At 37.6% G+C, this 15,280-nt stretch overlaps 1 protein-coding gene and 1 pseudogene across 1 annotated transcript; both read right to left on the bottom strand.

The window, feature by feature from the left end:
- Window positions 1–10,690: 10,690 nt before the first annotated feature.
- On the bottom strand, window positions 10,691–11,230 carry LOC109215920. The gene has a single exon (XM_019380043.1). It carries the CDS (start codon window positions 11,228–11,230, stop codon window positions 10,691–10,693), a length of 540 nt encoding a protein of 179 aa, XP_019235588.1.
- A 2,029-nt stretch (window positions 11,231–13,259) lies between these two features.
- LOC109215919 overlaps window positions 13,260–15,280 on the bottom strand; it is a 6,792-nt pseudogene continuing 4,771 nt past the window's right edge.

Below are 15,280 nucleotides of genomic sequence, written 5' to 3'. Positions count from 1 at the left end.
ATAAGGCCAACCAGTTATCATAAAGTCTCCCCATTACAGTTGGCTTTTGGTCAGGAGCCAAATATTTCCCATTTAAGAATTTTTGGATGTGCGGTATATGTTCTAATTGCTCCATCAAAACGCACAAAGATGGGTCACCAAAGAAGGTTGGGAGTATATATTAGGTTATGAATCTCCTTCTATTATTAAATATTTGGAGCCTATGACATGAGATTTGTTTACAGCCAGATTTGCTGATTGTCATTTTGATGAATCAGTTTTTCCAACATTAGGGGGAGAAAATAAACAGCTAGAAAAAGAGATAGAATAGAACGTATTGTCTCTATCTCATTTGGATCCTCATACAAATCAATGTGAACAAGAAGTTCAAAAGATCATTTATATGCAAAATGTTGCAAATCAATTGCCAGATGCATTTACTAACCTTCCACGGGTTACTAAATCGCATATTCCAGCTGTAAATGCTCCAATTCGAGTTGATATCCCAGCTGGACAGTATGATGACGCAAATGAGTCTAGGCCACGCCTTAAACGTGGTAGACCAATTGGTTCCAAGGATAAAAATCCCCGATAAAGGAAAGGAGCAAATGATCAAGTTGATCATAACATGGAGTCAATTGCTCAAGAGGAGCATAAAGACATAGCAATTGATAAGACCTCACAGGAGGTTCTAGTACCTGGAAATGGTGAAAATGAAGAGATCTCAATAAGTTATGTCTCTACGGGGAAAAGGTGAAACCGAAATAACGTTGTTGTTAACAACAATTTTGCATATAATGTTGCAGTTGAAATAATGCAACAAAATGAGGATCTTGAGCCAAAATCTGTCGATGAATGTAGACAGAGAAATAATTGGCCAAAATGGAAAAACGCAATTCAAGCGGAATTGGCTTCACTCGAAAAACGTGAAGTTTTCGGACCAATAGTCCGAACACCTGAAGGTGTCAAGCCAGTGGGGTACAAATGGGTTTTTGTGCGAAAACGAAATAAGAAAGGTGAAGTCGTAAGATATAAAGCACGACTTGTGGCACAAGGGTTTTCGCAAAAGCCTAGCATTGATTATATGGAGACATATTCTCCTGTGGTAGATGCAATTACCTTCAGGTATCTAATAAATCTATCAGTCCATGAAAAGCTTGATATGCGGTTGATGGATGTTGTCACAGCCTACTTATATGGCTCACTGGACAATGAAATTTTTATGAAAACCCCTGAAGGATTTAAAGTTCTTGAAGCACATAAAAATTCAAGAGAAACTTGTTCAATAAAGCTTTAGAAATCCTCATACAGATTGAAGAAATCAGGGAGGATATGGTACAATCGCCTTAGCGAGTATTTGCTAAAGGAAGGGTACAAAAATGACCCTATTTGCCCTTGTGTCTTTATTAAGAGGTCTGGGTCTGAATTTGTCATCATAACTGTGTATGTTGATGACTTGAATATCATTGGCATTTCTAAAGAACTTCCAAAAGCTGTAGAATGTTTGAAGAAAAAGTTTGAAATGAAAGATCTTGGGAAGACAAATTTTTGTCTTGGCCTACAAATTGAGCATGTACCAAATAGAATTTTTGTCCATCAATCAACATACACCGAAAAGGTTTTAAAGCGATTTTACATGGATAATGCACATCCATTGAGTACCCCAATGGTTGTGAGATCGCTTGATATAAATAAAGATCCATTTCGGCCTCAAGAAAATGATGAAGAGCTCGTTGGTAGTGCAATTGGGGCACTGATGTATCTTGCCAACAATACTCGACTAGATATTGCTTTTGCAGTGAGCGTATTAGCAAGATTCAACTCCTCCCCAACAAGAAGACCAATGGTGTTAAGAATATGTTTAGATATCTTCGGAGAACCATAGATATGGGATTGTTTATTCTAATGAATTCAAGTCAAAAATGATTGGCTATGCCGATACAGGTTATTTGTCTGATCCACATAAAGCCTGATCTCAAACAGGCTATTTGTTTACATATGGAGGTACTGCTATATCATAGCGTTGAATGAAACAAACAATAGCTGCCACATCTTCAAATCATGCTGAGATAATAGTCATTCATGAAGCTAGTCGGGAATGTGTTTGGTTGAGATCAATGACTCAGCATATTCAGGAAATGTGTGGTTTTCTTATGAAAAAAGATAATCCAACAACACTATATGAAGACAATGCTGCTTGTATTGCTCAACTGAAAGGAGGATACATCAAAGGAAACAGAACAAAGCATATTTCACCAAAGTTCTTTTTCACGCATGATCTTTAACAAAATGGTGAAACTAATGTTCAATAGATTCGTTCAATGTAAAAATTTGGCTGATCTGTTCACTAAGGCTTTACCAACCTCAACATTTGAGAAGTTGAGATAGAAGATTGAAATGCGACGTCTTCGAGAAATAAAGTGATATTTTCATGAGGGGGAATAAGATACGCGTTGTACTCTTTTTCCCTTAGTGATCACGCCCAACTATGCCTTATAAAAAGGACAATGCGGTCGTTGCAAATATAATCCGGTTTACAAGTCCGGAGTCGAATCCCACAGAGAACTAATGTTTAGCTACAGCTGTTCACTATCACCAAGAAGACAAGCTTGAACAATTCCTAACTAATAAATATTAAGATTCTTCTGTTTAACTAATTAACTAACAAATTAAAATAGTAAATTAACAACTAACGATACTGAGGGTTAGAGAAAAGATTAAGGAGGTCTAGAGTTATGATTTTCCCAATTGTCGGAATCCTTCCCGCTATGTCTTATATAATTTCGCCTAAGTATTCTCTACCGATCATGGCTCAATTATATAAAAACATAACAAGAATTTATCCTACAAAAGGTTCTATCAAAACTCTAGATAACAAATTAGCTATTCATAATAGTATGTAAAACTACAATATTAAAAGTCATAACCAACAATGAAAAATAGGAAGAGGAAAGAAAAACTCGTAGAAGAATTCTCCGCCTTGCTCCCAATGTGTTCTTGCCTCCTTAGGTCGAATCTATGTCTCAAAATATGTGTCCCCCTCTCGTTCTTGGCCAGCCTCCTTTGTTTAATATAGGGTTTAGGACTTAAAATCCCATGTTTTGCACTTTAGTCCCTGAAATTTTCGCTTCCTGCCGTGGTCCCACCGCGGTCGCGGTCAAACCGCGGCCAAACATACTCTCTGATTCTTCAGTTGTCCGCGAGTACACTCTGTCGTGGTTCTGCCGCGGTCGCGGTGGAACCGCGGTTTTCTACCCTGTTCCGTTTGGAATTTGGAAAAACGTAAAACATGAAAGTTGTAGACCTTTGAGTTAGCTTTCCAACCATATATTGTGGAGCCCAAGTGGAGTTCTGAGCAAAAAGTTATGTCTATTTTACTAGACAGTGCGCAATATGCCTCCTCAAGTCTTCGTTCGTACTTAATTATCAAATTTGACCCCCGAACACGATCCTGGCTTAATTCCTTGAGCTTTTACTCAGACTTCAAAGCTTCAAGTCACTTAAACTCATTCCATAACATCTATATAGCTCGGAATCACACCTACAAGGCATAAAACACACAATTAGTGCAAAACACTAGCGATTAAAGCGCAAACTCAATTAAAGTGCAGTAAACTATCAAGAAAGACGGTTAAGGGTTGATTGTGTGACATATGGTTGTCTAGGTATACACTAAAGTTCGACGGTTCAAAGATATCAAATCTACCGATTGACCGAGTATATCCGACATATGTTCACTACGGAAAGTTCAAAGGGAAACCTACTTATCCAGATGCAATTAATACTTACTTGCAAAATCACATAGCTTTCATCTATAATCTTTCTTGATACAGCCATTCCCATTCATGTGGGGGATTGTTGGACTTTAAGCCATTGGGCTTTAAAGTAGAAGAAGTGTGAATTGGAAATGGAGGGAAATAAAATGGAGGGAAATTGAAAATTTGAAGAAGTGAACTTTTGTCTTGCACTTTGTCCCTCATTGGTGAGGGACAACCACATTTGTGTGCGCTTATATAGAATCGCTTCTTAAAGCTTATAAAAGGAGTTGAAGAGAATGAACCCTCGTGCCGTCGTCGTCGCTCGCTCGGCTCGGCTTCGGCTTCGGCTTTGGCTTTTGGCTTTGGCTTTGGCTTTGGATTTGGATTTGGATTGTGGTTTGTCAAATGATCGATCGATAAGATTATTTTTGGACAAAATTTATTTAATTATTTAATAATTATTAAATGCCAAATCACTGCTGAAAATACGCCAGAACCCTGCTGCTGAAGGTTCAGAAAGCCCCTCTGACCGCGTTCTGCCGCGACCGCGGTAGAACCGCGACAGGCAGGTTCAGAAGGCCCCTCTGACCGCGGTTCTGCTGCGACCGTGGGCAGGCAGCGTATTCTTTTGAAAAGGCACCTTTTCCAGACACCTCTTCTGATAATTGCCATATAAATACTGGGGACAAGGCTCCATTTTCTAAAACACGAAAAACAACCAGAACTTCTTTCTTTCTGAATATACTGCATCCTAATTCGCGGTCTCTCTCTCTTAAATTCGTAAGTGTGATTTTGCTCCGTTCTTTGAGTTCGTTGGTATCCTGCAGTTTGTATTGCCACTGTTGCAGGAAGGTTTATTCTGTTTTATCCTGGAGGATTTAATCCATTACCTTGGCAACGTGTGAGGGGGTTAAAATTCCTTAAGGAACACAAGAAAATTGTGGACTCGGAATATTTATTAAACTCTTCTGTTTTTTCCAGTTTCTTTTATTTTTCTAACAGTTTTGTCTGATTTTTGGTTTAACACAGTAACGCTCACAAGCTTAAGGAATTTTAATACTAACGTTTCTGTGTTGAAATATATATTAAACTGTTATTATGATTTTGTATACTGTTTTGGAGACTAAAGCCTTGTTGCTTTCTACTCCAATAATTCTTTCTGTCCGGTTTAAAGTACATAAAAACTTTGCCGGAATAATAAACGTACGGGTTTGAAGTATATAAAAACTTCACCATTGTTACGTGTTGTATGTTTGGTTTGATATTCCAGTTTGAAGATATCAAAACTTCACTGATTTAACAAAGTTCTGTATTGTTTTCAACTTTACAGAAATATGACGAATGAAAACCAAACTAATGGAAGTGTTGCGGGAACAGGGTGCTACTGTTACGAGTGCTGCTGCTCGTTCAAGCCGTTCTACTCCTGCTCATGCTATGGCACCGGCAGAAAAACCCGGAAAGTTTTCCGATATTGACTTCAAAGCTGGCAAATGAAGATGCTCTTCTATCTTACCACGTTGAGTTTGCAACGTTTCATCAAGGAGGATCCTCCGGTCATGGCTGAAAATACTCCGGATGATAAACGACTTGTTGTAACTGAAGCATGGAAACATTCTGATTTCCTGTGCAAAAATTACATTTGAGTTGTTTGGAAGATGGCTTGTACAATGTCTATAGTGTCATGGAAACTTCAAAAGCGTTATGGAATGCGCTTGAGAAGAAGTACAAGACTGAGGATGCCGGACTTAAGAAATTCGTGGCTGCAAGGTTCTTGGATTTCAAGATGATTGACACTAGGTCGGTCATAACTCAAGTCCAAGAACTACAAGTCATTGTACATGACCTCCTTGCTGAAGGTATGACCCAAATCAATAATTTTTATTAATAAGATTTATCTTATTATTAATAATGAATTTGTTATTGAAGGTATGGTCATAAATGAGGCTTTCAAGTCGCTGCTTTCATTGAGAAGTTACCTTCCGCTGTGGAAGGATTTTAAGAACTATCTTAAACACAAAAGGAGGAATGACACACTAGAAGACTTGATTGTTTCGTTGAGGATAGAAGAGGACAACAAAAATGCTGAAAAGAAGTCACGTGGACACTCGACAATAATGGGGGCAAACATTGTTGAGGAGGCACCACAAAATAAGAAGAGGAAGAAAGCTTCTGGACCAAAAGAATTACCCAAGTAAGAAGAAGTTCAAGGGTATTGCCACACAGTGGAAAATCTGGGCAATAAGGCAGTGGATTGTCGTGCGCCAAAGAATGATAAAGAAGAAAAAGAATCAAGCCAACATGGGTTGAAGATCAGATGGAAGACTTGTGTGCCATGTTGTCTGTAATGCAAACTTGGTAGGAAATCCAAAAGAATGGTGGATAGATTCTGGAGCCACCCGCCATGTTTGTGCTAACAAGGAGTTATTCTTATGCCCCCGCAGGTCCCGACGAGACAATCTTCATGGGAAATTCATCTACGGCCAAAATTGAAAGGAGTTGGCAAGATTGCGGTTGAAGATGACGTCGGGAAAAAATAGTGACTCTAAACCAAGTCCTCCATGTTCCAGAAATTCGCAAAAATCTTGTGTCTACCTCACTTCTTGTCAGGAATAGATTCAAGTATTTTTGTTTCTAATAGTGTTGTACTAAGTAAGAACAATTTGTATGTAGGAAAAGGTTACCTAAATGAGGGCCTTTTTAAGCTAAATGTAATAGCAGTTCCTATCAATAAAGTGAATGCTTCTTCTTACTTGCTTGAGCCAAACACTTTATGGCATTCGCGTTTAGGTCACGTAAACTTCAAAACATTGCGAAAGATGATAAATCTAGAAGTATTGCCAAAATTTGATTGCATTAATTCCAAATGTCAAATATGTGTGGAATCAAAGTATGCTAAGCATCCTTATAAGTCCGTTGAAAGGAATTCAAGTCCTTTAGACTTAATTCACACAGATATTTGCGACATGAAGTCAACACCATCTCGCAATGGGAAAAAGTATTTTATTACTTTTATTGACGATAGCACGAGATACTGCTATATTTATTTACTTAATAGTAAAGATGAGGCAATTGATGCTTTCAAGCAATACAAGAGTGAAGTTGAAACGCAACTAAACAAAAAGATCAAAATGATAAGAAGTGATAGGGGTGGCGAATATGAATCTCCTTTTGAAGAATTATGTTTGGAAAATGGCATTATTCACCAAACAACTGCCCCTTACTCTCCACAATCTAATGGAATTGCGGAGAGGAAGAATCGAACGTTGAAGGAAATGATGAATGCATTGCTAATAAGTTCTGGCTTACCACAGAACTTGTGGGGGGAAGCTATACTTACAGCTAACCGAATAATCAACCGTGTACCTCATAGTAAAACACAATCCATTCCTTATGAGAAGTGGAAAGGAAGGAAGCCTAGCTTGAAATACTTCAAAGTATGGGGGTGTTTAGCTAAGGTACAAGTTCCTAAACCTAAAAGGGTTAAGATAGGTCCAAAAACGGTTGATTGTGTGTTTATTGGATATGTAACCAATAGCAAGGCATATCGGTTTCTGGTTCATAAATCAGAAAATCCAGAGATTCACGTTAATACGATAATAGAATCAGATAATGCTGAATTCTTTGAAACTATTTATCCGTATAAAAAGGAAAGTGAAGTGACCTACCAAAAGTCAAAACGACCTCGGGAGGAAATAATAGATGGTATGCCTAATGAAGAAAATCCGAGAAGAAGTAAACGTCAAAGGACATCTACTTCATTCGGTCAGATTTTTTGACTTTTTCTGTTAGAAAATGAGCCTCGTACCTTCAAGGAAAGAATGTCTTCCTCAGAGGCACAATATTGGAAAGAAGCTGTCAATAGTGAAATAGAATCCATATTGAGCAATCATACTTGGGAATTGGTTGATTTTCCTCCATGTAACAAAACGTTGGGTTCTAAGTGGATTTCAAGAAGAAAATAAAAGACGATGGTACTATTGACAAATACAAGGCAAGACTTTTTGTCAAAGGATTTAGACAACGAGAAGGTCTTGACTATTTTGACACATACTCGCCGGTAACAAGAATTACATCCATTCTGATGCTAATAGCGTTAGCCGCTTTGTATGATCTTCAAATCCATCAAATGGATGTAAAAACAGCCTTCTTAAATGGTGATTTAGAGAAGAAATCTACATGGACCAACCTGGAGGGTTTTGTGGTTCCGGGAAAAGAAAAAAGGTGTGTCGACTTGTTAAGTCTCTTTATGGACAAAACAAGCACCCAAGCAATGGCAGCGAAATTTGACCAAACAATGTTGTCAAATGGCTTTAAGATTAATGAATGTGATAAATGTGTTTACATTAAGAACGTTCCAAATCATGTTGTCATGTGTTTGCTTATATGTTGATGATATGCTAAGAATGAGCAAAGACAATGCCGACATTCAAGCTATAAACGCATGCTTGCTAGTAAGTTTGATATGAAAGACTTAGGAGTTGCCGATGTAATTCTAGGAATTAAAATCCAAAGGACTCCTCAAGGTCTAGCTTTGTCTCAATCACATTACGTGAAAATGGTACTTGAAAAATTCAAACACTTGGAATTTAGAAGTGCAAGAACTCCAATTGACTTAAATCATCATCTCATAAAGAATAAAGGTGAAAGTACGTCTGTTGGGAAGCTTAATGTACATCATGAACTGTACACGACCTGATATAGCTTGTGCGATAAGTAAACTTAGTCGATTCACAAGTAATCCCAACAAACATCACTGGGTAGCAATGAAACGAGTTCTGGGATATTTGGAATATACCCAAGACTATGCTTTGCACTACAATAAATATCCTGCGGTTATCGAAGGATATAGTGATGCAAATTGGATAACCGGCTCAACAGAAACAAGTCCACAAGTGGATATGTTTTTACTGTTGGTGGAGGAGCAGTATCTTGGAAGTCTTCCAAACAAACGCGCATTGCTCGCTCTACAATGGAATCAGAGTTTAATAGCTTTGGATAAAGCCGGTGAAGAAGCTGAATGGCTTCGAAATTTCTTAGAAGACATTCCGTTTCTGGCCAAAACCTTTGGCTCCTATTTGCATACATTGCGATAGTGAGGCTGCAATAGGACGGGCAGGGAGCGTTATGTATAACGGAAAGTCTCGTCATATACGACGAAGACATAAACACCGTTAGACAACTACTTTCTAGTGGATATCACTATTGATTATGTAAGATCAAAGGATAATGTGGCGGATCATTACAAAAGGCTTAACTAGAGAGGGAGTTGAGAAATCATCTAAGGGAATGGGACTATGACCGAGGACAAGTCAACATGGCGGTAACTCTACTTAGAATTTTGGATGTTCCGAGATCTAGGTTCAAAGGAGCTCAAACAAAGTTGTGATTGACCGGTTCAACATTGTCAAAATAAAATCTTTGGTCCATTCTCATGATGAAGACAATGTTCAGTAACAAGATAGAAATTTACACGTTCTTTAATGATTACCTAAGTTTGGTGAGGTATTTAAAAATAGTGTCAATTAAAGGATTACACGTTTAGGAATCACCTATGTAAGTGTGAAGTGGAAGCCGCTTCAATGAGAATTCTGTAAGGCCAATTCTCTACGCACTTATGAGACCAGGCGGTGTTCATGGCTGAAACGAACACAACAATGAGAACTAAAATACGGTTAAGGGTTTATTGTGTGACATATGGTTGTCTAGGTATACACTAAAGTTCGACGGTTCAAAGATATCAAATCTACCGATTGACCGAGTATATCCGACATATGTTCACTACGGAAAGTTCAAAGGGAAACCTACTTATCCAGATGTAATTAATCCTTACTTGCAAAATCACATAGCTTTCATATATAATCTTTCTTGATACAGCCATTCCCATTCATGTGGGGGATTGTTGGACTTTAAGCCATTGGGCTTTAAAGTAGAAGAAGTGCGAATTGGAAATGGAGGGAAATAAAATGGAGGGAAATTGAAAATTTGAAGAAGTGAACTTTTGTCTTGCACTTTGTCCCTCATTGGTGAGGGACAACCACATTTGTGTGCTTATATATAGAATCACTTCTTAAAGCTCATAAAAGGAGTTGAAGAGAATGAACCCTCGCGCCGTCGTCGTCGCTCGCTCGGCTTCGGCTTCGGCTTTGGGTTTGGGTTTGGATTTGGATTTGGATTTGGATTTGTCAAATGATCAATCGATAAGATTATTTTTGGACAAAATTTATTTAATTATTTTAATAATTAATTAAATGCAAATCACTGCTGAAAATACGCCAGAACCCTGCTGCTGAAGGTTCAGAAAGCCCCTCTGACCGTTCTGCCGCGACCGCGGTAGAACCGCGGCAGGCAGGTTCAGAAGGCCCCTCTGACCGCGGTTCTGCCGCGACCGCGGTAGAACCGCGGCAGGCAGCGTATTCTTCTGAAAAGGCACCTTTTCCAGACACCTCTTCTGATAATTGCCTATAAATTCTGAGGCAAGGCTCCATTTTCTAAACACGAAAAACACTCCAGAACTTCTTTCTTTCTGAATATACTGCATCCTAATTCGTAGTCTCTCTCTCTCTCAAATTCGTAAGTGTGATTTTGCTCCGTTCTTTGAGTTCGTTGGTATCCTGCAGTTTGTATTGCCACTGTTGCAGGAAGGTTTATTCCGTTTTATCCTGGGAGGATTTAATCCATTACCTTGGCAACGTGTGAGGGGGTTTAAATTCCTTAAGGACACACAAGAAAATTGTGGACTCGGAATATTTCTTAAACTCTTCTGTTTTTTCAGTTTCTTTTATTTTTCTAACAGTTTTGTCTGATTTTTGGTTTAACACAGTAACGCTCACAAAATCAACATGAAGTAAGTTAATGGAGAAATAAAAACGATTTTATTGGAAGATTTATTTCCTATTTATTAACTGCTAACTTTCAAGAAAGGAAAGTTAATTTCTACTATCACTTAAAAACATTCATTTTTGAATAAGGCCTTCAGCAAAATTTGCCATTAATACAAGATCTAGTTGTTTTCTATTCCTATCCAATAAGTCAGGCGTTGTCTTGTCACCAAATGCATCGTGACAGTCGCTCACAAATTTGGGACACTTGGAAATAGAATTTTCCAAGGCATTATAATTTTTTTGAGCTAATGATAGGCTAGCATCTTGAAGCTCGGTTGACAAGAATCCATAGCCACTATCACAAATAGCGTACAAGTTTTGGATTTCTGTGTCTTTTGAACTTGCTTTTGATTTCTCTATGAAAATACGATTGTCAGTAGCATGTTGTAATGATTGGCTGATAGCAACTCGCGTTACTTCAGTAGGAGTATATGGATGATTAGGTATATTTTGGTGGAAAGTATTCAAGCAGAATGTAGGATCTTGTACTTTTTTACATATACCCGCTATCAGTGCCTCACCTTCAGCGTCAACACACAAACAAGTTTTGAAGTAGAATAAGTTTGCAACAAGTGCTAGAAGAAGGAAATATGAAGCAAAAGCGGATGTCATTTTCTCTAGTAATTTCAGTTTGCATTTTGAAGTGAATGCAAGTGGATATATAAAGGAATGCCATTGGAGCAAAATAGGAAAAAACTCAAATGTACAATTTTGTAACTATATTATCTACTGCAAGTATCTATTGCATGTATAGAAATCAATTTAATTTACTCCTTCTTTAGCTTGCAATCATAGTTGTATTTCTACCTAGTTGCTTAAGTGAAAAGGGGTTCAATCTACATGTTAGATTATAAGTTTCAAGGTAAGTTGATAGCACTTGCTTTAACAATTTTAGTAACAAAAGTACAGGATGTGTTAGATTCTGTTACCATATAATTTTAATGAACTATGTGATTGTGCCGAATAAAATTATATTACTGCAATATTTCCATATGTTGAATAAGGTAAGTATTAACTCCATGTACCAACTTGTAGTATATTTATTAACTTATGTGTATGAGTGGAAAATGGGCGGGCCCGGTCGGATATGAGATGAGTCAAAAATTAATAAAAAACGGATAAATTATCCGATCCGATCCATATTTAATACAAATAAAAAAAATGGGTTATCTGGCGAACCATATTATCCATGGCTTCTTGATATCATCACTTTTTGGAGAATTCCTAGTCCCAAACTTGAGGAACCCCCAATTTGAGGCTTTAAAAATGTAGAAGTAAAACGCATTAGTTATCTATTGGTTATCCATTTTCTAAATGGATAATATAGTTCTCATCAGTATTTGACCCATTTTCAAAAAGTTCATTATCCAACCTATTTTTAATAGATAATATGGGTGCTAAACTATTTTCATTTAACCATTTTGCCACAACTACTTATGTGTAGTGAAACCAAATACATAAAAGCATAGCAACAAACAACCATAGCTTACTCTTCACTACTCATACCTGCAAATTGACCCTCATACTTTTTTGATTAAACTCTTGCCTTTTAGTATTTGGTTTAATGGCTGAAAACATATATACAACCTTTTAAACTTGTCAAAAAAAATCTTTTAGACACATCAAATGAAGTCATGACCTATTGTCCAACAAATTAGGCTTGTAAACCATTATTTTTGTTAAAATTCTTGTTTGACAAGTTAACGCGCTCAAGATATGTGAGTTTCATGTTGTGTCATACCACCGTCTCGTGTCTAATAGGCACATATTGTATATACATTGATGGTCAACATCTAATCGCCTCAGTTTAGGTGTCTAAATAAATCTTTGTTTTACAAGTTTAAGAGATTTTCTACGCATTCCATTTATATTAATTGTTTGGTTTCATGCTTTGATGCTGAATTCATAGGCTAGCAAATTGATGTACCCATTTACTTTGGTTTAAGCTTGGGAAAGATAACTATCTTGGGTTTAAACTAAACATAAGATTTAAGTTAGTTAAGGAATTAATTAACTTAGAATATATATGAATGAGCAAACTGAGAGGTCAGGTTCAGGGCATCCCAATTATATTGACTGGGATGACAGTTTCTCTTTTAATTTCGATCAAATACTTGAACAATCATAATCTTTATTCTTTAGGCATTCCATAAAAAAAAATGATAATAGACGCACAAAAAGGTGGAGAAGGAAGATGATAAACTGATGTTTGAAATTAATAGAGCATCCAGGAAAGTCATGCAAACGATACACAACTAAAAAAAGGGCGGACCGGTGCACAAAGCATCTCGCATCACGCAGGATCCGTGGAAGAGCCGCATCCCAAAGGGCTGTGATGTAGGCAGCTTATCCTAATACAAGGATCAATAGGTGATTCCACGGCTCGAACCATGACCTATAGGTCACACGGACAGAGACAACGTTATAAATTTACAACCCGTGACCTACAGGTCGAACCCGTTGCTCCAAGGCTCCCTTCTAGAAAACAATAACAATGTGCACCAACAAATCTTCACGCTCCATCTGATACAAACTATTGAAATCAAGATGATTACATTTCATACGTAATAGGAAAAAGAGTCGAAACACCAGAAGGCGAATAACATTGTGGGATCTGCTACTTTCAAACACCGCGCTTTAACTAACCAGTGACATTCTTAATTATTCAAGGGTGCTCCATGATCTTTCGAAGGGAGAGCTTTTTCGAAGAGTCCTTCACAAGAAGCTGCAAAGGGCAAAGGTAAACGATCATTAGAGTAAAGGAGTGCAAGCTATTGCAAGTCATTGTTTCTTCTTACAGAACTAAAGCATAGATAAGTACTAATCAATTTACCTGGCTAATGAGATTCTTAGCTGTTTGACCAAAAAGTGTTAAGCCTTTTTGTTAAACTAATTAAATAAGATGATAATGGGTAAATCCTAGTTAAATATAGAATATTACATACCCCTTTCTTCTCTCTCTATTCCCACTTATATGGGACATATCCCTCACCTAACTGAAAGTACAAGTGCAGAGAATATTCCTCTAAAATATCTTATTGCTAAACTAGCCGTTTGGGCTGATCTGAGTACTCGACCTCGACCCTAGTTACTCAGCTCGCCAATAGGTTCCTTCTTAAGCACGACCTCGGCCTAATCGGCTTTTAGTTATTCTCTCTTAGGCACGATTACCTTGGTCAGATTTTGACCCATACATTAGCATCGGCAGACACTTCAGGTGTTGGGGGAAAGCTGAGGTCTACCTTCATAATTCTGTATCACTTTAAGTTATTACATCTTGATTCCTGTAAAAGTTACAAGATGGCAGAAGCAGGCCAATCTTTACCTTCTGAATGTGTCGGTCTGTCTCTCGGCCTCAAATGGAGGCCCACCATACAAAAACTCATAGCAAAGAACCCCCAGAGTCCAATTGTCAACTGCATAGTCATGAGCTTTGTTCTCCACCATTTCTGGCGCTAGATAATCTAGAGTTCCGCACATTGTATGTCTCTTGCTTCTAGATTGTACAGGCCATCCAAAGTCTGCAATCTTCAAGTGGCCCTACATTTCATGTGATAATCTAATTAATACTTCACTCTTGTTATGCAGTGTGCCAATGTTTCCCAGGCTGGAATTAGCTGCAGTTGTTGGACAATAGAATCCAGTTTTAATTGAGACGTCCATAAAATAACTTCAATGAGTTAGCAGCCATCCCAAATGCTACATTATGAACATAATCTTACTAGGTCCATACTAAAGCACTACCATTCCAATATATAGTCTTTTTATAAAACACCTAAAGATATTACTCCATTGGTCCTAATTGTCCACTTCGTAGTTGACTTTTTCAAAGGAAAAAGAACATTTGAAATCAGCTAATATATTAGAGTTCAATGAACATGCTATGAAATAATGGTTGAAAGACCTGAAAATGATACAATGACATCACATCAAATTTAAAATAAGTTAAATACATTACCAATCCTTTGAGGATGCGAACTTTAACATTTAGACAAATTTTTATTTTTATATTATTGACGGGCTAAACTACGTCAACGAATAACGAGATAATGGAGTAAACTTAAAAGGTGGTGCAAGCTCCAGTGATCAGAATCACAATGTAGAACTGAAGTTCACGCGTTCACTAACTATAGCCAAAAATAATAGTAAAGAAATCAGCGCTCACTACTTAACTTGAGCCTAGTTATACATAGACACCGTGCAACCAAAAGAATTCTATAATAACGGTAGCTAGATAACATATAAAAGAAGAATTATGCTTTTTTGGGCAATGCCAATCCCTAGAAACCGGCCTACTTGTGTCCAATTAACAGAAATGGCAATGACAGAAAGATCGGCCATGACACACTGGAAACAGGACTGAACAGAAAGAAGAGCTTCTAATAAGCTTTGTTCTATAGGCTGAATTTGATCAACGAGCAGGAATAGAAGACCCCTTAGCAACTATGGAGTGAAAGGTTTGCACAACCGCATTCAAAGAAGCTCTGCTGCTTTTACCTTTTCCATCAAAGATAGAAGCTGGCTGAATTTTTACAAGGAAAGGCAGAGATGAAGGATAATATTAACCGCTTATCTGGTTAGATCAATGGGTCTTCATCAATGTAGGACGCTATTAAGGTCTCTAGAACCCCAAAGAAGTTTGACAGCACTGAAACAAAGCAC

The sequence above is a fragment of the Nicotiana attenuata genome, unplaced genomic scaffold, assembly GCF_001879085.1.
Source record: "Nicotiana attenuata strain UT unplaced genomic scaffold, NIATTr2, whole genome shotgun sequence".
NCBI classification, from domain to species: Eukaryota; Viridiplantae; Streptophyta; class Magnoliopsida; order Solanales; family Solanaceae; genus Nicotiana; species Nicotiana attenuata.
This window is presented reverse-complemented; position numbering and strand designations above follow the sequence as displayed.

Bases quoted from the DNA above. Each gene is read 5' to 3' on its own strand.
- LOC109215920 (XM_019380043.1), bottom strand. From the start codon at position 11,230: ATGACATCCGCTTTTGCTTCATATTTCCTTCTTCTAGCACTTGTTGCA.